Source organism: Staurois parvus, unplaced genomic scaffold (genome assembly GCF_062004578.1).
Source record: "Staurois parvus isolate SC_StPar_1 unplaced genomic scaffold, SC_StPar_1.0 ptg000227l, whole genome shotgun sequence".
Taxonomy (NCBI): domain Eukaryota; kingdom Metazoa; phylum Chordata; class Amphibia; order Anura; family Ranidae; genus Staurois; species Staurois parvus.
Genome location: NW_028318023.1, coordinates 2,038,627 through 2,062,327, shown reverse-complemented (window position 1 = coordinate 2,062,327; position 23,701 = coordinate 2,038,627). Strand labels below are relative to the sequence as shown.

Genomic DNA, 23,701 nt, shown 5'->3' with positions numbered 1-23,701 from the left:
TAATGTGGAATAGACTCCCTCAAGAGTTGGTTCTGGCCAGCTCAGTGGATTGCTTTAAAAAAGTTGATCCAGGGAATATCCGATTGCCTCTCGGGGGATCAGGAAGGCATTTTTTTCCTTGAAGAAGCAAATTGGGTCATGCTTTGCTGGGTTTTTTTGCCTTCCTCTGGATCAACTGTGGGCATAGGATTATAACTTTTTTTTTCTTTTAATGGTTGAACTGGATGAACTTTTGTCTTTTTTCAGCCAGACTGACTATGTCACTATGTAATATCTATTTGTTTTCCTCTAGTTTTGGCTAGCAAACACTAAAATGAACAGGGATATATAAAGTAAGTCTGAAATTGTTCACCTTTATGAGCTTTGGAGGCCACTTTCTGGCAATGTGAAGTTACAAACATCTAACGATGATGGACACAAACACCTAGACCCTTGTCAATATCATGGCAATATCAGCAAAGCATGGTTGTGGTTCAGTAGATGTATACACATAGCCAACAAGTGTCCCTCTGTACTGTAACATCAGGAATACAGGTGATAAGTGGCCACCATCTTGGTGCGTACTAAGTATAGGGAACAGAAGAATCAGGACACATGAATGCATAAAGTTACTTTATTTTCAATATACATTTAATTTTTGAAAAATATAAATGCTAAAATATCTTCAATCTTTTGATTCCATAAAAGACACAATAGAAAGCTTCATAAAATTGAAAAATACTATCCTGTCATTATCATTATGCTCATTGTTACAGGTAAAATCACTACAGTCTCTGCTGCTTTCTTCATCTGCTCCATGTTTGATCATATTTCATTACATACAAAAATCATCATGTCTAACAAAAGACATATAGGCCATTTGAAGTATCCATGAGAGTATGAAAGTGCAGATCAACACCCTCCCTCTTTTCCCTCCTTGCTCTCCTGAAATAATACAAATACTACGTTAGCCATATTAATGGCTATAAATTAGAACAGTTGTGTTAACACTATGTCAGCAGTATAGGTCTGGGACAAAAACCTTCATTGATGTTGAAAGACCTGGAAACAAGATTCTCTACAACACAGTATTTTTTACAGTAAAATAACACATTGACATAACCTTCATTATTCCCTTAAACTGAAAAAACGTGTCAAGTTATATTAAAACAAATATATTGCTGTTTAGATTACCCCTCACCTCCTTTCCCTGTAGTAGCTGGATTGGCGATCCAAAAAGGTCCGCCTGCCAGTTGTCCAGGCAGACTTGATCAGAAGGTACATGCATTCTTATAGACAGGCAGATGTATTTAGACTTGTGTCTGTTTACACCTGCCTACATCCGGGTCTGACCTGTTCAGAAGGGGATCCATCCTCTTCTGTCTAGAGTGAGCACTGTGTCATCCACCTGCTCTGCTCTGATCAGCAAGGGATCTGCTCACAGATCCCCTGCTGATCGGAACAGAATCTGCCCCATCTGAGAGGAACCTAAGAAATTAAGAAAGCTGTTAACATTGGCACAGGAATACACAGTAACAATAAGTGGAGAGAGGTTCTAACCCAAATATTTTGTTGCAGTCTTTGTCCCCACTGGTTAGATTTCCCATCATAATCCCCCTAGTAGGAACACAGACAGCATTAAAAACCTAACAGATGTTCTATTCCTTCCCTCATGCCATCCAAAAATTAAAGTAAAGGTTTTGGCTGCAGTTAGGCTTTAAGTAATGGCATTGACATGTTTGCTGCCCTATGGAAACTGAACAAGTATTCTGTAGATGACAAAGGTTTATAAATAGCCATAAAAAATATGAACAAATGTCATTGAACACAATAAGTAATTCAAAGGCCAATATAGGCACAAGGGGATAAGATAATATAATTAAAAAGTTAATCAGTTCATGATCCAGCGTTAGTGTCACATTTTTCAGAAACACTGCATTTTTCTGTTATCTACCATAAAAAAGAATAGTTTTCTTTAAAAAGTTTACAGGTTACTACTGCACAGAGATGAAAATTAAGTTTCTTTTGTCAAGTGGGAAGACATTTTCTAAGCTGATAAAGCAGTACTTAATCTTTTTTTTTTTTTTTAAATTAATGCTGTGAAATAAAAAAAAAACTGTGTGGAAAGGTTTGGATGGGAGCAAACATTCCTCAAATCATGTATCACATCCTAGCTCTAAAAAAAGGCAATAGGATCCTCTATGAGTCTGTACCCCAGAGGGGTACCCCAATGGAGCAGAAAATGACATGGTTGGCGTTATAAGTACCTACTCGCAGTTTGTTACTACAATGGCTCTTTTCATAAAGTGGGGCAAATGGCAATGATCACATGCAAAGTGCAGTAACCCAAAGCAGCCAATTGGATTTGTTTCCTGAAATCAGATCAGTAAAGATTATTATTATTAATTGACTGGTAGCTTTCCTTACTGCATATTGCTTGTGCCTTACCTTTTAAAGGGTTGATTTATAGAGCAGCAATATGGCCTAACCATAGCCACACCATATTGCTGCTTTAAAAAATATTGTGACACATTTATAAAGAACATCTCTGTGCTTTATAAATGTGACTTCTGCTTCATGACTCTTAAGAAAGCAAAGCCCTGTTCATTCCAATCAATAGGGAAAAACGTTCTTTGAGAAGGAGGAAACCTGACACATGATGTTGACATTATGCGTTAGGTGATAGGGCTCCTCTACTAATCCAGACTGATATGCATGTTTTGTGCATTTATGCCTGAAATATCAAATGCAGGTGTAGCGTGGAGTAATCACTGAAATGCGCTGCAGAGAGTAGACAGTGGTATCCGCTCACTCTTATAAATTACCCCTACTATTCCCTTCCTTAGCCCCTGCTTTTACTTTTCTCATCAGCTACCATAAGGATACAGGTTCTTCCCCATACCTACTACCTAACATCTCCCCCACCCCAACATTTCTCCTATCCTTTATACTAAATGTGAAAACTTTGCAATTTGAGAGGTACCCATGGAAATTGACATAGCCTAAACTTGGTCACTAGGACTATAGTTCCTGGATGGAATATCACTGAACAACTACAGGGAATAGTTACGTTTATAACATTGTTCTTCTGCTATATTATGTACTGTCTTGAGACCTTCCCAATTGTTATATCTATAATTTCTGTCTATTATAGGTTTAATAATGTTAATTTTGTATCCTTGGCTGCATTTAAATAACAAATGTTTAAAAAAAATAAATAGAGCCCCTATTGCTAAGAAGATGTACCTTTGATTGCTGACAAATGGAAAGAAGGGAGTCACACTTTATATACAATATCAGAATATAAGTTTTACAAAATTTTAGTTGAAGAGTACTTTACTGGAAGGCAAGATACAGAATCCAGCAAACAATAAGTAGCATGGAAGTAATAACCCTCTGCACTGATGTGACAAGAAAAAGCAGTCGGTTGCAAAGTTTATTTGTGTTATTAGGAAACCTCTACCAAGCAAATCTGCTGACCTCCTCCTAAAAATGCTAGTTACCTGGCTGTCTTTTGTTTTGGGTAATTTGAGTCACTGAACAGATATGCAGCAAGGTAGGATACAGTGAAGTCATGGTCTTTATACTTATTCTGGGCCAGTATGTTAGAAAGAACTAAAGCCACTGAATCATCTGAGCAGCCAATCAACTAGCCTTTTCCAAAGGAAAGATTAGCAATGACAGTCTATATTATTCTGTGCATACAGGTTCCCTTTAGGCAGTTTAGGGGGCAGTATAAAGAAATATCACCGTTTATGTCCTTGTGCAAAACACTACTTTAGAGGAGCTAACAAGACAGAGGCTTACAGAAAACATACAATAGTGTCCCATACCTACCTAAAATGTTAACATCAAACCTGTAGCTCACATTGATTTTCAGTTTCAAATAATACATTATTAAATCAAATCAGCAGTTAATTTCAAGTACAAGAAACATTTGACTTTCATAATGGAAGACTTAGATATAAAACAACGGACAATTTTTGTTAGTGTCCCTGTTCAATGTGCCTATTTTTGTGTGTAATACAGAAAAGAAGAGCTATTATGAATATGTAACGATTTGCAGGCTCCCCCACCCCACTTCCCCCCAAAAAACTGACATATTTTGTTGTGACTTTAGACTTTGGCAATAAAGTAAAAGGGTATGGACATTGTGATTCTGCTGTCAGCACTTGTATGACATCAGTAGTGTAAACAACTAGATCTCATTGATTTATGCAAGAAGGATTTCCCTCTTTGATATCCACTAATCAACTGAAGGGAATCTACTGCAAAGGATAACTTGAGACCGATATGTATACAAACAGAACTGTCTCAGTATGTCTTGTTTATTAGGAATTTACCTCGTGAATTAGGTCCTAATCAATGATCATGGTAAAACTGTTCTGTTTCTTTTACAAAATAGACAATTCAAAATATTAAAAATTAGAAGGGTTCACCAGACTGTGTAGTGACAATGGAGAAGACTTGTACCTATTTCCTATTATTACATACATGGCTTCATTTTTCAATTCCAAGTTAAAATATAAAAATGTGGCTAGTTTATTTAATCAGGTAGAAACCTAGCAGTTCTCTGAGTTTTAGAAAATGACTTATGCTGTATGCCAATACGGGAGACTGAATGTCAGATAGCATAGTACACAGCATACTGCGGTGGCTGAAAAATTGTGTCCCTGAATGTGACATCATTGCCCTTGAAGGGTAAAACGTGGGCCAAGAAAATGTTAATTTTTCCATCCAATTTAAAGATACTAGGCACTATATAAAGAACTAAAGTGATCAGTGCTGACAATCAAAGGAGTATAGAAGCTTGTAGAAGAATTCATATTCAAGCTCCCTTTTCTATGTGACACACATAAGCATTGTATAGAAACATATTAACTAATAAACAAGAATGTGTTAGAGAAATTGCATAAATACCAAAAAAAAATAATAATTACAGTTTAAAAAAATCAACATTTCTAGGTTTTAATTGATCCCTGTTACCAGCCAACATGATTAATTATTGCCTAGGTAATCCTATCATACATCCCACACCACTTAAAATAATGGATTAAAAGTAAACCCCGTCTCCCTCATGACATCATTTAAAAAAATCAACTACCTCTGAAATGACTTTGTTGATCTCTTTAGTATAAAGTACAATTTTTTTAAGAGTTTGTCAAGTCCTAAGTATGGAGATTTGTGTTATAATATAAATCACATTGTGTACAACACATTCATACAGAAAAAAAGCCCAGTTTTCTACAAATAAGAGGTAGAACTACTTCAAACTATATGTTTCCTGCTGCAGGAAAAGAATTCATTTGTACAGTAATTTAAAAAAGTTAAAAAAAAATTAACAATATATAAGTTGAAGGTTAGGCCCCATATTTTATAGACAAGCTAGAATATATTAAATACTCTCCAGTAAATACATTGTGTATTTATAAGCAGGATGCATAGCATAGGGGCTTATTACCTTATGGCAATTGGTTTTATATTATTGATACATTTGCAAGTCAAGTACCAGTAAATATTTCTTGTTGATTAATACTATAGTTCTGTTCTGTCATGGAACTGCAAGCAGCTCTTAGATATGGAGTGGACATGCTGATCATTTTACAGTAGGTTGCATAGTTGCAAAGGAAGCGCTGCATTTAGAGCAATACAGAATTTCATCAGGCATTTGTTTTGTGCGATAAACAGATTATGAATTTTCAGGGGAGACACGTAGAAAGGCAATAACTTATTCTGACCAGAAATCAGCAGGATTAATACACCAGTCTGTATATACAGTTCACAGTGGAAGCGCTCTAGTCAGTACAAGCTGTTTTATAACTGCCAGCATGAGCATCATATAATGTCACACTAAAATAGTGTTGATTTTTCGTTTGGCTATTGATGACACAAGATCCGAAGAAGATGCAAAAAGTGATTCACATTTTCACAATGTTGTCTCTGTTCCTCGGGTTCTCCAGAAGTAAGTGTCATCATCTGGCTCAAGCTCTATCCTAATTTGAGGCACAAGTCGTATGGGAGTACTTGGTAAGCTGCAAGAAATAAAAAAAGATAAGTTATAGTTGAAGCTACACATTTTATTTTCAAGCTGCCAATGTTAAACCCTAAACCTAATATTAAATGTTTTCTATCAATAACTTGCATTTCTGTACCAGTTTTGGAGGACTTATCTTTTAAAAACCACTTCAGCCCCAAGCCATTTCTGGCACTTTTTGTTTACATTTTAAAATCAGTATTTTTGTTCGAAAATGTCTTAACATTAGATATTTTTTTTAAAGAAGGCGCCCTAAAGAATAAATTGGTGCTTTTTCATTTTTCTAGAAAGAAAAATGCCACCAGCACACCAAAGAATCTCAAAAAGGGTCTGAAGCTTTATTTAGTGGTCACATAATATCAACAGCAGCAACGTTTCAGAGCCATGCAGGGCCCCTGCACCTGCCTGACGAAGGGGCCTTGCGTGGCTCTGAAATGTTGCCGCTGTTGATATTACGTGACCACTAAATAAAGCTTCAGACCCAATTTAAGGATTTTTCTTTCTGGATTGTCTATGGTTCCCAGCCTGTGGTCACTACAGCACCCAAACACTATTTACAGCCACTTGCAGGAATGTGTGCGTTGAGAAAACTACATTTAAAAAAAAAATGTTATGTCACACGGTATTTGAGCAATGGTCAAATGCAATTTTTTGGGGAAAATACACATTTTTGAATTTTGAATACATAACCAAACAATTTTTTGTAAAATATAAAAGATGATGTTACACCGAGGAAATAGATACCAAACATGTCAAGCTTTAAAATTAGGCATGCCCTTGTAACTGTGAAAAACTACGTAAACTTAACTAATAATAGACAATGCTTTAAAAGCCCTTACAACTTACCACTTTAGATTTACAGAGGAGGTCTAGTGCTAGAATTACTGCTCATGATCTGACTACCATGGTGATAGCTCAGAACCGATGCACTTGGGGGACTTTAAATTTTTTCTGTTTTTTTTAATTATTAATTTTTTTTTTTACACTGTCACTCTAAAAAAGTTTTTATTACTGTTATTGCTGTCACAAGGAATGTAAACATATCCTGTGACATTTGACAGGTATTTTGTATGGAGGGATCTGGGGTCTATAAGACCCCAAATCCCTCCCCTGCACTTGAAAGCAAGATTGGTGTTTTTGAACATTTTCAGATTTTTAAAAATGGCACTGAAAATTTCAGAGTAAACCAGAAGGGATGTTAGGTTTACAATAAAGGAGAGCCGATCAAAGCCATTTCCGGCTTTGTTCGGCTGTCTAGCCAGCCAGCGGATGCGCCGGATGGTTGCTCGGGACTCCTGTTGGGATGGAAGATCCCAAGACAGCCGCGGAAGGTGGCAGGAGGGGGCGGAGTCTCCTCCTACTGGTTGAACAAGCAATCAAGCGGCTAGTTAAAAAAAAAAACACCCCTGCATAAAAAAAAAACAGGCAGACTTGATGGACCACTCGGTCTTTTTCTGCCGTCACTTTTCTATGTTTCTAAACATGTCTGTCACCAGATATGATTCTTGCATTTTATTTGGAAGGGAAGAGGGGATGTGATCTTCATTGCTACCCTGCTAGTAGAGCTAGAGTAGAGAGCTCTATTAGCAGCCTCCCACAGAGAGCCTCCCACAGAGTGATGATGATTCTCAGCCGCCCGTCACTTGTACTCACCCCGCGACTCACCAGGGAATCTTCCCTCCAATATCAGAGTCTTCCCATTAGTCGGGCTTGCAGTCTTGGATGATGGATCCAGAGCACAGATCCATCCTCCGTGCCTTACCCACAGGCAGGACATAGAGGTCCTCCCCTCCAGAATGAACTTGGAATCTGTGATCGAGGATCAAGGGTGCCCTACAGAAGGATATAGAGGATGTAAGACATAAGGTATCCCAGGTGGATGTCAGGGTGGCATCCTTGGAAGAAGCAAGGGACTCTTGGTTGACAGCACTGGAGGAATATTGTGCCTTTTCCAACAAATGCTTTACTACCATTCTCCTTCACTTGGAGGATGCTGAGAATTGCAGAGGGAGGAACAATCTGCGCTTAAAGGGTATATCGGAAGCCACCTCTGGAGCAGACCTTAAAACCACTGTTCATGCCATCTGTAACACCATATTGGGTAAAGCCCCAAATGCAGAGCTTGAATTAGACAGAGTGCATTGGATCCCACTGCCCAGATCTGGCGCCTTGGGTTCTCCCTGGGATGTTTTCTTCCGAGTCCACTTTCACACCATTAAAGAGGTTATACTTCATAAAACTTGGCTGAATGGTCCTTTGGACTTCAATGGGGAGCATATCCAGATTTTTCCTGACCTTTCTCAACACACCCAGCGAAAGAGGGGCATGGTGCACCCCCTGTTGGAGGTGATTCAAGCGACTGGAGACACTTATAGATGGGGATACCCCTTTCATATTCTCATCAGCAACCAAAACCGTTCCTTCACCTTGTATACCCCATGCAGACTTTGGAGGAGATGGAGAGTCCGAATACCACGGAAGAGTTAGACCTTGCATCATCTTCCACCAAAGCCATTAGCCATTACAGCCCCTTGTCCAGATGGCCTGACTCTAAATTACTATAAAACTTTTAGGGAGATCCTTTCTCCTCATTTCTTCAATTCGATTTCGGACAGCCACCTTCCCCCGCCAGACATGTTAAGGGCTCATATCACAGTTCTTCTGACTCCAAACAAGGACCATACCTTATGTAGGAATTATCGACCCGATGCCCTTTTAAATATCGACCTCAAATTGTTTTCAAAGATCATAGCAAATAGGCTTCTCCCTCACATCCCTGAGCTTATTCATGCTGACCAAGTGGGATTTGTCCCACGGAGAGAGACGAGGGGCAACACAACAAAAGTCATCAACCTGATCCATTCCGCTCGATCGAAGATCCAACCATTCATGCTATTATCCATTGAAGCTGAAAAGGCCTTCATCCAAGTAGATTGGCAGTTCTTGCAAGCCACTTTAGATCATATGGGACTGGGCACCCATATGGCGTCATGTATTCTGCATTGTATTCACACCCTACAGCCACGGTGAAAATTAATGAGACGCGTTCAGAAAACTTCCTACTGATTAATGAAACACGACAGGGTTGCCCTCTCTCTCCAGGGCTACAGCTTTCACTTAATGAATACAAGATAGAGGCCTAGGCTGACGATCTTTTGTTCAGTCTTACCAATCCAGAGATATCTGTACTGGAATTGCTTTCCCTGCCTGCTCAGTATGGTGAGCTTTCCAATTTCATTATTAATTTTTCTAAATCGGTGGCTCTAAATATCAATCTGGTGAAGGATCGTGTTGCACATTTACAGCAATGTACCCATTCCAATGGACCTTGTCCTCCATGCGTTATCTTGGCATTAACATCACTTTTGACACCTCTGCGTTATGTGAGGCAAACTGTAGCCCTCTGTTATCTAAAATTAAGTCGGACCTTAGAAAATGGAAAGGCTTAACTCTGACTTGTTTTTGTCACTGTAATGCCTATAAAATGACGCCCATACATATCCCTCAGGCATTCTTCGCCTCTCTGCGTGCTATGCAACCTGATTCTGTAGGGGTAGCAAAGTGGCCCGGACGAGATTCACCTTGCTAACCCTCCCCAAACAGAGCAGTGGAGTTGGCCTGCCAGACCTGCCATTATACTACATAGCATTGCACCTCTCCAGAGTGGTGAGATGATGCACGTTACCAAGATCTAAGCTGTGGGCCCAAACTGAACAACACTCTGCGCAGGTGACACTTTCAGCTTTGCCCTGGTTAAAGGTGAAATATTACTATTCTCTTAAAAGTCACCCCACTGTGGGAGCCACTTTTAAGGTTATCCACCAGACTCTTCAACAAAACAACAAAAGGGGTTGTCACCATATCCCCCCCCCCTTACTTCAGTGCTCTTCAACCCTGTCTTTCCTCCGGGAACCAATAGGCAGCTACGTCATCTGGAGGAGGCGGGATACACACAGTGTAGACATTTTATGACTCATCAGGGTTGGATGCCCCTTCAAACAATTGGCACTCTAGTACAACCCCCGTTGAGTTAACTGGTTGGCCTACCAATTGCGTCACTTCTTGCAATCTATTCCAGATCCGGGCCTGTATGCCAGATCACTCACCCCCTTTGAACATTTATGTGCCACAAAGGAATATACACCTCACCTCTTATCCATCTTGTATAAGATGCTGAGTACACCAGAGGAGGATTTTGTCCTTCCTTATGTGCGCAAATGGGAAGCTGACTTGCAGGTGTCCTTTTCTAGGGAACAAGTAGCCCGGATCATTCGATTGCTAACCGCTTCCAAGAACAGGGATAGAAACTCTTGTCCATTTTTGGAAATGCCATCTGCTGAATCAGTTCTTAGTCTTGCAGTGACCTCAGTGAACATGGGTACAGACCCATCGGCCTACCTATTACATTTCAACTCTGTGCCTTTACGTTGCTATAAACGTGCCTTGACTGTTCACCTACTGATTGCGGCACATGCATGCATTCCTGACTTATGGAAGCAAACCTCCCCTCTAACTATGAGTCATTGGTTTGCGAGGTTGAATGAAATTAGATCTATGGAAAGTCTAACTTCCTCCCTTAACAATAAGGAAGACGCATTTCAGGAGACATGGCGACCTTGGACGGTGTATACTTGCTCAGCGCAATACCTGGACTTCATGACTGCTACCCCTGGGCCCATCTGTGCCCATTTGATATTGGTTGGTTGGTGCTACTGCCTACTCCAGGCCATTTGTACTGGATGGTTCTTCTGGGGGGGAGTAAATGGAGTGGGGGAGTATAGTGTGCTTCCCTAGCCACCTAACCCTCCGAATCAGGAATGCTTCACATTCCTACTCCGTCACATACCCTCCCTTCACTTCCCCCTCTATCCCCTCCCCCCTTTTAATTTTTTTTTCCTTTTATTCCTTTTATTTAAGTCCTCATCTGGGAACTGCACAGGGTATCCCCTCCCCCAATTTTTCTCCCTGAGTGTCATTTTTCACAATATTTTTCTGTTTACACTGTTTATGGGAACGAGGTTGTTGTCCATAGTAATATGTCTTGACTCAGGCATTGTTTATTTTAGGATTATTACCCCGCTGTTCCAGTATAATTAGCATTTAACCAGTCTCTGATGTAGACAAAATGTACCTAGTCTAATGTTATTGGATACTGAAAATGTATTCACAGATTGTGCCCTTACATACTCATGGTGGTCCCTTGTGGAGCTCTTTCTCACATGAATTGTACATTGGAGTGATGGCACTTGTTTTGTAAATGCACAATGTCTAAATAAAGAATTAAAAAAAAAGATAATTTGTTTTAATTTAAAATTAAAAAATGCTATACTTCTCTGCTGTGTGCAATGGCATTACACAGAACGGTCCATGACCTCCTCTTCTGGAGTCCACCACTGATGTTCTCCACTCCTTATTCCTCCAAGTGCCCCCTCAGCAAGTCCTGTGCACTCCTGTGTCCACTACTCCAGAGCTGGGCTGTGTACAGCCATAGACATACACAGCGAAGCTTGGCTATGCCCCCTGTTCCCTCCTCAGGGGATTTGACTGATAGAAGCAGAAGCCTATGGCTCCCACTGTTGCCTGTGTCTCCTGTGAGAAGAGGAAGAGAGGAGAGAGGGACTGCAGATGGGACAGTGATGGATCGGTTGAGGAGTCAGGTAAGTATTTAGGGATGGGGAGGGGGGGGGGGGACAGGTAGTGGGATATTTTTTACCTTAATGCATAGAAAAAACTTGGACTTTAGAACTACTGTACTTTAAAATATGTGAATACTTGCATGTCTACAGCCTGCCCACTGCTTTGACTTGACTTTGCATGAATACCTTTATGCTGCCATGATCTACAAACATGGCAATGTCTATTTTGTTCTATCTGTTGCAGAAATATTTACAACATAAGATAAGTTTTATCTTTTTAGGCTAATTACTGCACTTGAAGAACAATAAAACTGGTTACAGGGTGCAACCTCCCACTATTTAACAAAAAGATGTTTCTTTTTATCCTTGTGTTTTACATGTACACTGTCGGTAAATTATGTTGGTAAACACTGACCTACATACAGTACCGGGATACATATATTGTAGTCGATTTCCAATTAACCCACTAGCTTATTCAGGCTTTTAATACTAGCATGTAATTTTATAAGCCTATTTACTCACATTTTTCTCTGGATTATACCCCTATTATTTGATTGATGTTTTCTGTGATTATAGTAATATAATGCAAAGCCATTGTATGTACATTGCATGATACAACCAACAACAGCAAATGTACATTTTTATTGAAAGGATACCTGATGCATCATTTTCATACACATGATTGATTAAATCCCTCTTTTCAATGTGCAGTCAATAATATACCTAATAAATCCTTTTATGCAGCTGAAAGTCTATGCCATGAATTTAGGCTGATCCCAGGTCCTTGTTTTGAGCATTGCTAACTATTATCATGTTGTTTCTGCTGTGAAAAAGGGCAATAATGAAATCTGGCACAGAGAGATTTCCTCTCAAGCAGAAGGTATCTAACAATGTTGTACACCACTGTCAGCACCATAAGAGTTTAATGGTAACCCTCAGCATTTGATAGAGAAACCAGAGGATGGGTAAACATCTCCCTACCTATCTTTCCAAGGGAAACATCTGTCCAACCCTTAATCTACCTAGCTCTTGTAGACTGAGTTATAGGATAAGTTCACCTTTGTACAAAAATAATAAATGCACATTTTTTTTTTGCAGATAAAAAAAAATTTGCATTTATTATTTTTTGTTGCAGGAGTCTGTAAAGCATTGCACCAGCAATCAGCAGATCACTGGTGCCATGCAGGTCTCCTGCAGATCTGTTAGTACATCTGCTTGCCCATACGGGATGTACAGGCAAGCATATAAACTGACAGGAAGACTCAGAGAACTACCACCACTGCTCCACAGCGTCATGTTAGTTCATTGAGAACCACAAGCCAACAACCGTAGTTTCTCATTTCTCACAGCGATTGAGTGACGTGGCAGGGCGGGCAGAGCCCTGCACAGCTACATTTTTATTAAATTTGACAGCTAGCGAGGGCGATCCCTCACTAGCCGTCAAAGTGGGGGAGCGGGGGCCAGTCTGATCATAACATGTTACATGTTACACATTAAAGGTGAACTTATCCTTTAACTATGAATAGACATTACTGTGATATGCTCTTAGAGAGGAAGTTAGTAGTTTTGGTAAACGTCTGTTACGGCATGCAAGCATCATTCTTTTATGAATCTGGGGGGGAAAAAATCATGAAAAACTTCTCTCAACACAATTAATGGTGCACTAAAATATTAGTGGAGTGTAAAACAACTTTTTCTGTTTAATTTTAAAGTGGTTGTAAAGGCAGAAGGTTTTTTTTACCTTCATGCAGTCTATGCATGAAGGTAAAAAAAACCTTTTACATGCATCTTCACCTGCCAGCCCCCCCATACTTACCTGAGCTCGATCTTGATCCAGTGATATACAGAGGCCATTGGCTCCCGCTTATGCCAATCAAAGCCCGTGAGGAGGGATTAGGCGGTGGGGCGTGTGTCTTATAGACACACTTAGCTGTCTCGGGAGTGAGCATGCAGGTGTGCCACATTACGCAGTGGAGAGCAGGATTGGGGCTGCTCTGTGTAAAACCATTGCACAGAGCAGGTAAGTATACTATGTTTGCTATTTTAAAAAAATAAAAAACACGCTTTACAATTACTATAGTGTGGAATATATATCCCTATTCTTTACTCCACCATGAACACCTTGCTTAGCATTAGTTATATCTAAACATATAGTATAATACCAGCCCTACATAATTTCAAAAGTCTTACAACTCTTTCTGTAATAAAAATTGTTTATGGGACCACCATGCTGGCTACAAGAGTCATATATATGTGGATGAGCAGAAAAAATGGGAGCTCCTTCTCAGCATATAATGTACTTGAAGTTGAAATGCACACGGGTAACTATACTGTGAATGCACTAAGGGTCAAGAGACATATCACAGTGTTTATCACCAATGAGCTAAGATCAGTACAGGAATAGATAGCAAATCATCCAGGATCATTTAGGAGCTTATATACATACAGTACAAGACTGTTGACTCACACCTGATTCCAAAGATCATTACCCAATTACATAATCAAAATTCAAATCCTTTTTCAATATGTACCACCTTATATTATGTAATGCCAACATTATAAGGTATTCTACTGCAAAACTATGGATTTCAATGTTTTACTTGTATTCACTCATTGTTTCAATTTCCCATAACCTCAGTAACTAAGTGACTTAGGTAAGTCAGGTATCTGACTTATCAGGTCATATAAACCCCCTCTCTGAGCAACTATTCCATTTATAAGTTTAAAAAATTGGTGAGGTTTACTGAACATGGTCTTCTACTTTTGAATGTCAACATCACTATGTTAAAGGAATGGTATTCTTATTGCATTAAGCATACTGGGTTGCAGAACATTATTGGCTAGCCCATGTTAGTATTCATTGTAGGCTAAGATAAAAACTGAATGTTGTGTCTTTCAAGACAATGATTGAAAAGTATGTGAAGAACATTATGTGAAAATATCTAGCATTGAAACTGGAATTGGAAGAGATATAACAAATGCAGAGTTTCACAGTGTCACACATCAACATTTCCTAGCTTAATGCCGACATTTCCTGGTTTCCAAGAAAGAAAAAAACACTGCCTAAATGAGGGAACTTTACAAAACTGAAATATCTGAGAACGTAGGAAGATAAAATAGACAGGTGGAGTTACATAGATATATAAATATAAAGAGTCACATGCATAGTACTCAAAAAGCAAAGTTTATCCAAGTGGATGATAATTAAAGCTGAATTCCAGGCTTGGATTTTATACATTGCATTCTTTTTAAAAAGGGCAAGGCTACCTGGGAATGGAGCCCATGCCTACCTGGGAATGGTGCCCATGCCCAGCAGGGCAGTCACTCGGCATGACACCCAGAAGACAACAAGGATCACTATAGTAGCAGACACTACAACACTGATTTACAGCATCCACTGGGATCCCACAGGTAATGAATATTCACACTTGCATTGGTCCAAGCAGGACCAATGTAACTATGCTATATAATCCATACCTGGATTTCAGCTTTAACATTTATCTAAACCTAAGAATAAAAAATGTAATATATTGCAGCTTACCAGTCCTTAGATGTGGTAGCTACATTCGTTTTTTGTTAATGCTTTTTTACTTTATTTTACCTACTGAATCTGCCAGTAATATAATTCCTGTCGTAGAGTAACAATGATCACTCACCCTACTGTATATAAGGAGGAGCAGCTGGTCACCATAGGACTGGACCAAAATGAAGCAAATAAGAGAAGTTCATTGTCAGGTTTTACTCTAAGGGTTAATTTTAATGGCAATAAAATCCCCTGAACTGAAATTTATGGTGGAGGGTTCCAGTACCCAAAACAATCATACTGCAAGTCAGGGACTGATGCATCAAAAAAAAAAAAAACCCAAAAAACAGAAAATGGATAGAGAAAGATGCAGAGGAAAAAAAAGAAAAGATGAGAGCCAAATTTTGAAAAACCGTGTGGAAAGCTGGCTAAACTATTTTCTTTACTCTTAACTTAGTATCAAATTTGCTCACATACAGTTTCATGGATGCAAAGCATCAGTATTGTCATTTTCTCACATAAAACAACCATTTTGCTAGGGCATGTTTGAAAATTATTACTGTTCAAAACTTTTCTTTCACAATGAATAAAAACTACTCCTGTAATTGGAAAGAAAAGAAAGTTAGTTAATGCATGCACGGTACAAGAGAATACTCACCTTTGTTTGTGTGTCTGAAGAAATGGAAGTCTTTCAGCATGATGTGTGTCGTTCAAGGAATGTAAATGGCTTTTCTCCTGCATGAAATACATAAATAGGTAAACAGACAAAATTGCAACTTGATTATACAAATAGCTACAAAGTAATGACAAATATGGTTATTAGTGAAATGAGGACAGTATACTTTCAGATTAATATTAGCCATTTTCCAAAGATTATGCAGCATTCCTACTTCAATGAATAGTGACTTTGTGAGTATAAAATATATAAAAAGTGCCTACTAGACAAAAACAAAGTAAGAGTAGTAGTTCAAGACACTCTGGTGAATAAATAAATATTCCTCTATTCTCCATAGGAAGACACAGTTTGTTGATATAGCTAAGCAACGTAGAGTTACACTGCCGCCTGCATGAGAAATGGGCAATAGGCACTGCCTATTACCATGATGGTAAACACTTCTGTTTGTTTGGCTCTGGGGCCAGGCACTGTGGTAATTCAACCTACATTTTTAAATTTGCTGCCATTTCTTCACTCATTCAGGATCTGCTGATGCCAGTTTATAGAGCACTATCCCGCTCCTCTCCTCTGGCTGCTCTGGCTCTGCCTACCCAGTGTCATATTCCTAGCCTGACCTTCAATACTATTGATGCAACATCTAACAGTCACTGTATTTAGTGCGCATGCAGATCCCTGAGGTGAAGCAGCTGCAAGGTATGTGTTAGCATCTCCTAAGCCTAAACCTAAACCTAGAGAAACTACTCTCCTGCCACTCTTTCATGAGGATAATGAAATTAGCATTTTTGCCCTACAAGCAGCTTGACAACCTTCCCTAACAGTGATAAAGCTTACTTATGCCAGGCTTTAAAAGGATTACAATTGACAGAGTGGGCTAACACCTTCCTATCCTGTATCTTAATGTCTTTTCATTTCTTCATGTCAGGTTCTAAACAATCAGGGCAAGCCAAAGCATAAGGATATGTCCAACACTGCTACCCCCACCAGCTCTATCAGGGGTTAGGGGACATCAAATTGCTTTTGTGGAGATTTGGGAAGCTCAAATAGAGGATGCATGGATATAGGAAATAATATAAAAATAAACTTTCACCTCCATATTCCACTTTGATACTTTTGCGATGCATCTACCAGTTTCTCATCAATGTCAGATGGTTCTATTTTCAGCTGTTCATGGGGTTATTTTTTTTGTTTCCCCAGCCATAAATGTTTTTATTCATAAACAGCTGTTACAGCTTCTAAACCCAAAGGTGGCATTCATCCCATCTTGGATTTAAAGGCACTCAATGCCTTTGTGCATCCTCAAACGTTTTGAATAGAATCTGGTCAGTTATTGCTTTGCTTCATCTCAAAGACATTATGGGGTTTATTTACTAAAGCTGGAGAGTCCAAAATCAGACTCCCTTCTGCATAGAAACCAATCAGCTTCTAACCTCAGCTTGTTCAATGAAGCTTTGGCAATGAAACCTGGAAGCTGATTGGTTTCTATGCAGAAGGGAGTCTGATTTTGGACTCTCCAGCTTTAGTAAATAAAGCCCTATATGACATACAATGACATTAGCATCCACTGAGATTGTGTATTTACATATTTCAATTTTCAAGGTCCTCAGCAATTTCTTTGCTTCACTGTTTGTAAAAACCTCTGTAGTTTGTGGCCCTACCCTTAGCCCCAGCAATGCTCACAAAGGTCTTCACACTAGTTACAGATCTTCTTTGTCTCAGAGGCATTCTAGTCATGAAAAACATCTGGACCAACATCTGCTGTGGGAGCAGACCTCCCTGACATTGGTCTCCATTTGTTAATCATGATGTAGCTTTTGGAGGTCTTCAGATGGATCCTGAACATCAAGAAGTCAGCAGTAATTCAATCATGTGGGTTGGAGTGCTTAGGTTTTTTACCAGATACCTTTGAGGCCAAGGTCTTCCTGTAGCCAGAAAAGTTGACAAAACCACAAGACAGGTTCAGAAACTTCAATCTTGATGTTGATTTTCCTGCGGAGCAGCACATATTTTCTGGCATTGATGGTATTGACCTTAGAAGAAGTTCAGTTCCACTCCAGCACTTGTCAACAGTACATTTTCACGTCATAAAACAAAATGTATTCTTCTTTTGGCCAAAATGAGCTGATTAAATTCTCGAACCAGGATGTCCCTATCATGGTAATGGTGTCTCCAGTGTCATCAGAGAACAGATTTGTTTTTCCCCATACAATGGAAGCTCATCATGATGGATGAAAGTCTTCTAGATTGGGCTGGAGTTCTGGACCCTCTGTTTGTAAGTTGTTGATCTGGGGGAAAATTGAAGCTTCCAATTAACGTCCTGGAGTTGCAAGCATTTGTTTGTCATTGCTTCACTGGACTCCTTTCTAATCAGTCATCTGGTCCGAGTTCATATAAGCAATGCCATAGCTGTGGCTTACATCACTCATCAGGAAGGGCACTAGGAGTGCTGCAAAAGTACAAGAAGTAGAGTATATCCTGTCCTAGATGTAGCTTTATTTTTCAGCAGTCTTTGCAGTGCACATTCTTGGGATGGAAAATTGACAGGCAATTTAGTAGCATTGTAGAATCTACTTTGCATGACTGAGGCTGAAAGCACTCTAATCATTCTTATAACCCCAGATTGTCCTAGGAAAATCTAATATGTTGATCATGTTTTTCCTGTTAGCTGAAGCACTGTAACATCTACTTGACTGGTCAGCTCTGTTATCCCAAGGATTGATTGTCTACCCTGCTTCTCGTTCTCTAGCTCTGGCAACTTGGCTGCTAATAATCAGGTTTTGATATACAGGCATAGTTGAAATTTAGTAATCCTAACTATGCTAAGCGCTCGTAAATTTACTTCTATTTACCTCTACTTCTACTTCTCTGGTACTTTTTTAGGCAACTGTGTTCTTTTTTTTCCCTCCAGTTGGAAGTAGAACAACATTTGGACCTTAGAACCCTCCAAGGCTGGGTGTCTCTACCCTGGCTGTTTTTTTCAACATCCTCTTGCTAACTATTCGCAACTCAAACTTTTATACAAGGGATTACACACATTTCTCCCACTGTGGAAGTCAAAGCTATTAGTTGGTGCTACAGGATCCTCCATTCAAATTTATCTGGAACATCTTTTTGCTGTTACTATCCCATATTGTAGCCTTTTGTGTGGCCATAACTTCAGCCAGAAGGATTTCTGAATTTTCAAGGGGTTTTAAGACCAAGGACCTCCTTTTTTTATCCAAAGTGGTCTCTATCTTTAAAAGCTGAAGTTTTGTCTTACATTAATACATTCTCTACATTAAGGTAAAAAAACTATTAATTTTCAGCTCCCCCCCTTCCCCCATGCGCCCAAAATACTTAGCTGAGCTTGATCTCGATCCAGCACTGCTCTAATCTTACAGCCTCAGAGACAGAAGTGGGAATCAGTGGCCCCTGCTGCTGTCAATCAATCCCTGTGAGGACGGAGTTGGGGGTGGGGCTGAGCCATGCTATGTTAGTGTTAAAAGACATATGCAGCCCGTCTCAGGATCAAGTCCACGCAGCTTGCTATGTGGGCACTCAGAATGGAAGAGGAGCCAAGACTACTAGCGAGGGAATCCAGAAGAGGAGGTTTGGAACTGCTTTGTGCAAAATCAATTCACAGAGTAGATAAATATAACATGTTTGTTATTTAATAATAATTAAAAAAAATCTACCTTTACAATCACTTGGTGTTACTTTCCCTGTGTCAGGGACCACCGCGACGCATGAGTCTGCACATGCGTAGGTGTCCGACAAGACATGCAGGCAGGCGGGCACTAGGACCCAGGCGCGCCTGTCACCTATGACGGCGCTGGTCAGGCACTAGGACCCAGGAGCACCTGTCAGCGCCGGGCGGGCTACTTAAACAAGCCCTGCACAGACACAAGTTGCCTGATGGTCTTCTCCCTGTTCCTGTGTTCCTGCTCTTCCTGTATGCTGATTGCCTTGTTGCTGACCCTGCCTGGACCTGATACCGCTGTCTTCTCCTGTCCTGACCTTTGGCTCGCCCTGACCATCCTCTGCCTGCTCCTTTTGTCTGACCTCCTGTTACCGAACCCGGCTTGTGACCCAATTACGCTTTGTCTACCGATCTGTACCGTCTGCCACGCTGTTACCTACCCGGCTTGCCTGACCATGTCACACCTCTTCACATCTGGCTCCTACCCGCTACACGCCATTGGCGGTTGCCTTTACCACTGTTGGTGTCACTCAGGGGTTGCGACCTGGTCCTGGTCTGCTTCAAGTCCATCCCCACCATCAGGGGCTCTGGTGAACCAGCAGACCTGGGCTTAGACTCCGCGCCCTGGGGGACTCCGGCCAGTGGGCCACTAGAGGTCACTATCAGTGTTCGTGACACCCTGTGTCTGGCACTGGTTCACCCCAGATTTCTCTCTATTGCCTGCAGGTGGTGAGGGTCATCAGGGTTTCCCTCTTGATCACTACTTCTTTTAGACAGATGGATTCACTGTTATTTATTCCAGAAAAGCCTAAAAGAGGGTCTTCATGTTCACTATTTTTAATTGGATTCTACAAATTGTGCAGAACTATGAATTGCGAGATAAAGTGTCTCCTTTTTCCATTAAACCCTTCTGAATTAGGGCGCTGCATGCTTTTTTGGGTTCTCTCAGATCAGTAAGGCTGAGACCTAGTCCTCTGCATAAGCATATTCTAAGTTCTGTAAGGTTTTAGTAATTAGGTTCTCCAAGTGGCTGTTTAATGCCCTTGGCTTCCCTTTTGCTTTGGTTTTTCCTTTCCCACCTCTCTGTTTGGAATGTTTTTAGACTTCCCTAGGTCGCTTAATTATTCTAGCTGTGTCCCTCAATGAAAGATAAAAAACCATTTGGATTTTTATACTCACCGTAAAATCCTTTTCCTAAAGTACATTGAGGGACACAACTCTACACTCTCCAATGCCATATTTCTCTGTTTGGACTGCTAGCTACAACTGTGAATGTGTGAGGTTGGAGAGGTTATAGCCTCAAAAGGGCTGACCTTCACACTCCTATGAGCTTAGTTTCTATTTCTTCTGTAGTTGGTAGTATAACCCAGGAATGCTCAATTCTCTTTCTCATGACCAGTCTTTTCCATGTAGTGTATGCTCTACCATTACATTTCATAATACCTGCTACATAAAACATTGTCTGTGTTAGAAATCACTTATTTTACCACATACAGGACAAGTGAATAATAAAATGCACTTGAAATCACTTACATTATAGAGGCACTTACTTACAGAAGCACTTACATTACATCAAAGTAAAAGACTTAAACCTATTGGCATAGTACAAAGGCACATATCACAAATATGAACGGGAAAGTCATTGTGAAAGCTCGTAGCTTCTTCTTGGCTTTTTTATGAATGTGAACTTACACATGGATAGCTTAGAAGGTAAACAAGATAACTGAATTTGCAAATTGGTCCTTAATAACATGGGAACTATATTGTAAATAAGATATGTAGCCTGGTTGTGGCAGGCCAATTATTTTTCTGCCCACTGCGAAATTCTTTCAATGCATATAAGCTCATAGCTCAACTAATACTTTAATCCCATCACAGATCTCCTCCTAATGTCCTTGTAATAAAGATGGAAACAACCAGCTTTCAGCAATGCACAGAACGTTGTGTACATGGAACAGATCACAAGAGAGGAACATATAACATTATGTACACATGCACAAAAACATAATATAACAATAATTATGACATGATTGAAAATGAAAAAAAAAACCAGAAGAATGAATACAATTATATACACATAGATGAATAGAACAAAATCACTTATTGATTAGAATGATGGTGGACCATGATAATTGAGATTTGTACCCCAGTGATAATGATTAGAGAGTCAAGATGTTAATGAGATTAAATATTTTTTTTTAATACAGGCAAAACAGTAAGCAATAAAAGAAATAGAAAATGCATAACCATAAAGATACCTGGAGAAACATAAAGAGGACATCATGCCATTTTAAATTAATCTTTATTTCTTTGATTTATACATCTGTTATTGTTACTGTCTTAATGCATATACAATTTGTAAGTGATGGGGCAGCAACATTTTTATTATATATGTATGCTCTGCTTTCTGCAAAGTAATGTTATACAGTAATTGTTTTATACTTTTAGATTGTAAGCTCTAATGAGCAGGGTCCTCTGATTCCACTTGTATTGAATTGTATTTTAACTGTACTGCCTGCTCTCATGTTGTAAAAGAGCTGTGTAAACTGTTGGCGCTATATAAATCCTGTATAATATAATTGTACTGGCTCTGACAGCAAGTCTTTAAGAGTGATCAGAATGAATGGAAAATAGGGCTATCAATGTGGTTTAATTTTTGCTGCAATACAAATATCTACTGAATAGAAAATTTACAAATCTGTGGTGCAGTCATCAAATATGGAGTAGCATGCATGTAAAATATGTGAAAAATAAGTATAAATGTGTACTCATTTAAAACTCTCAATGGTTTCCCATTAAGATCCATTAAGTGTATTACTATGATTTACACTGATCTGATTTGACATTGTGTAGTAAAAAGGGTTTGTTGGGTTCTGCTTTATCTGGCTTAAGTGGTTAAATGGCTACTCTCATTAAAATAAAGAGTTTTATATATAACAATATGGAATTATGTGATATTGAATGTTAGGACAGAAAGGGGTTTATTTACTAAAGCTGGAGAGTCCAAAATCAGACTCCCTTCTGCATACAAACCAATCAGCTTCCAGGTTTCATTGCCAAACCTTCATTGAACAAGCTGAGGTTAGAAGCTGATTGGTTTCTATGCAGAAGGGAGTCTGATTTTGGACTCTCCAGCTTTAGTAAATAAACCCCAAAGAGTCTGTAAGCAAGAATAGATAGCACACTTGTCTACGCACGGTGGTATAAAGCATGCACTGATCTGTAATTGCTCCAAGATCACAAGTGTCTCATTTGACCTTAATGGGATCCCCAAACATATGGTTCCAGGTATGGTACAGTGCAAAAGAAGTCCTAATTGTGATTATAATCTACAGACTTTAAATTTCTGAAGCAGAGCATAGTTTCAGGATGCGATGCCTGACCCTCTAGTGACCAAATAATATATATTATATACAGTATCACACAAAAACACCCATAGCTAAGTCATAGGGGTTTAATCCAAAAATGTTTGGGTAAAATGTGGTGTCCAAGATATGGTACATATCTGATCACAAAAGTTAAAATAGTCAGGTAAAGTTGCTATAGCAGCTTGAATTAATCTGCTATGATAGACTCTTAATTGGTTGAAAACATTGCTTGTCTTATCTGTCTGGAGCACAGCTAATTATTAAAATTGATTAAATGATATAGACATATGGACACGCACAGATGAAGGAGACTGTAGTATAAAGCTGAGAGAATGACAAGACATTAGTGGAAAGAATGATTAGTACGTGAAAGGAGAATGTGAGAGAATGGCTGCTTTTGTCACACGTGGCATGCAAGAGGTCACATCTACTCACTCTCACCGGGTTTGCTATCAGATAAGAATGGCTCCTGTTCCATGATGTCCATTGGGATTTTTATACTGGGGACATTTTCTGTATAGGGACTGTCAGACTGTGAAAGAAATGTGCACAATTTCTTAGATGAAACATTGTTACTTGTTTCCACAGCATCCGTCTTCTTGTTGAAAAGATGGCAGTGCTCCAGACCCAAAGTAGATAATTTTCAAATACAACCCCATTCTCTTTTAAGGCACCATAATAGCAGAATTCAGAGTTCAGGGGTCATTCCTAGTGGTTTGTTTGACGGTCTGTATAACAAGCTATTGGACATCAATTCCAACAATTCTGCAAACATTCTTATGTCTAAGATTATCATATCACTTATTTAT

At 39.4% G+C, this 23,701-nt stretch overlaps 1 protein-coding gene across 11 annotated transcripts in view; it reads right to left on the bottom strand.

Annotated features, from left to right (window-relative positions):
- Positions 1 to 599: 599 nt before the first annotated feature.
- The window catches only part of SLC4A4 (solute carrier family 4 member 4), a 370,302-nt gene continuing 347,200 nt past the window's right edge, over positions 600 to 23,701 (bottom strand). For 10 of the 11 annotated variants that reach the window (XM_089679581.1, XM_089679584.1, XM_089679585.1 and 7 more), the window contains 3 exons: positions 23,328 to 23,424; positions 15,831 to 15,907; positions 600 to 6,011 (listed from right to left, as the gene is read on the bottom strand). In XM_089679581.1, coding sequence (XP_089535707.1) covers positions 15,864 to 15,907; positions 23,328 to 23,424 — 141 coding nt within the window. In that variant the 3' untranslated portion in view covers positions 600 to 6,011; positions 15,831 to 15,863. The remainder of the gene's footprint in view (positions 6,012 to 15,830; positions 15,908 to 23,327; positions 23,425 to 23,701) is intronic. The other variant, XM_089679582.1, reaches the window with a different exon arrangement.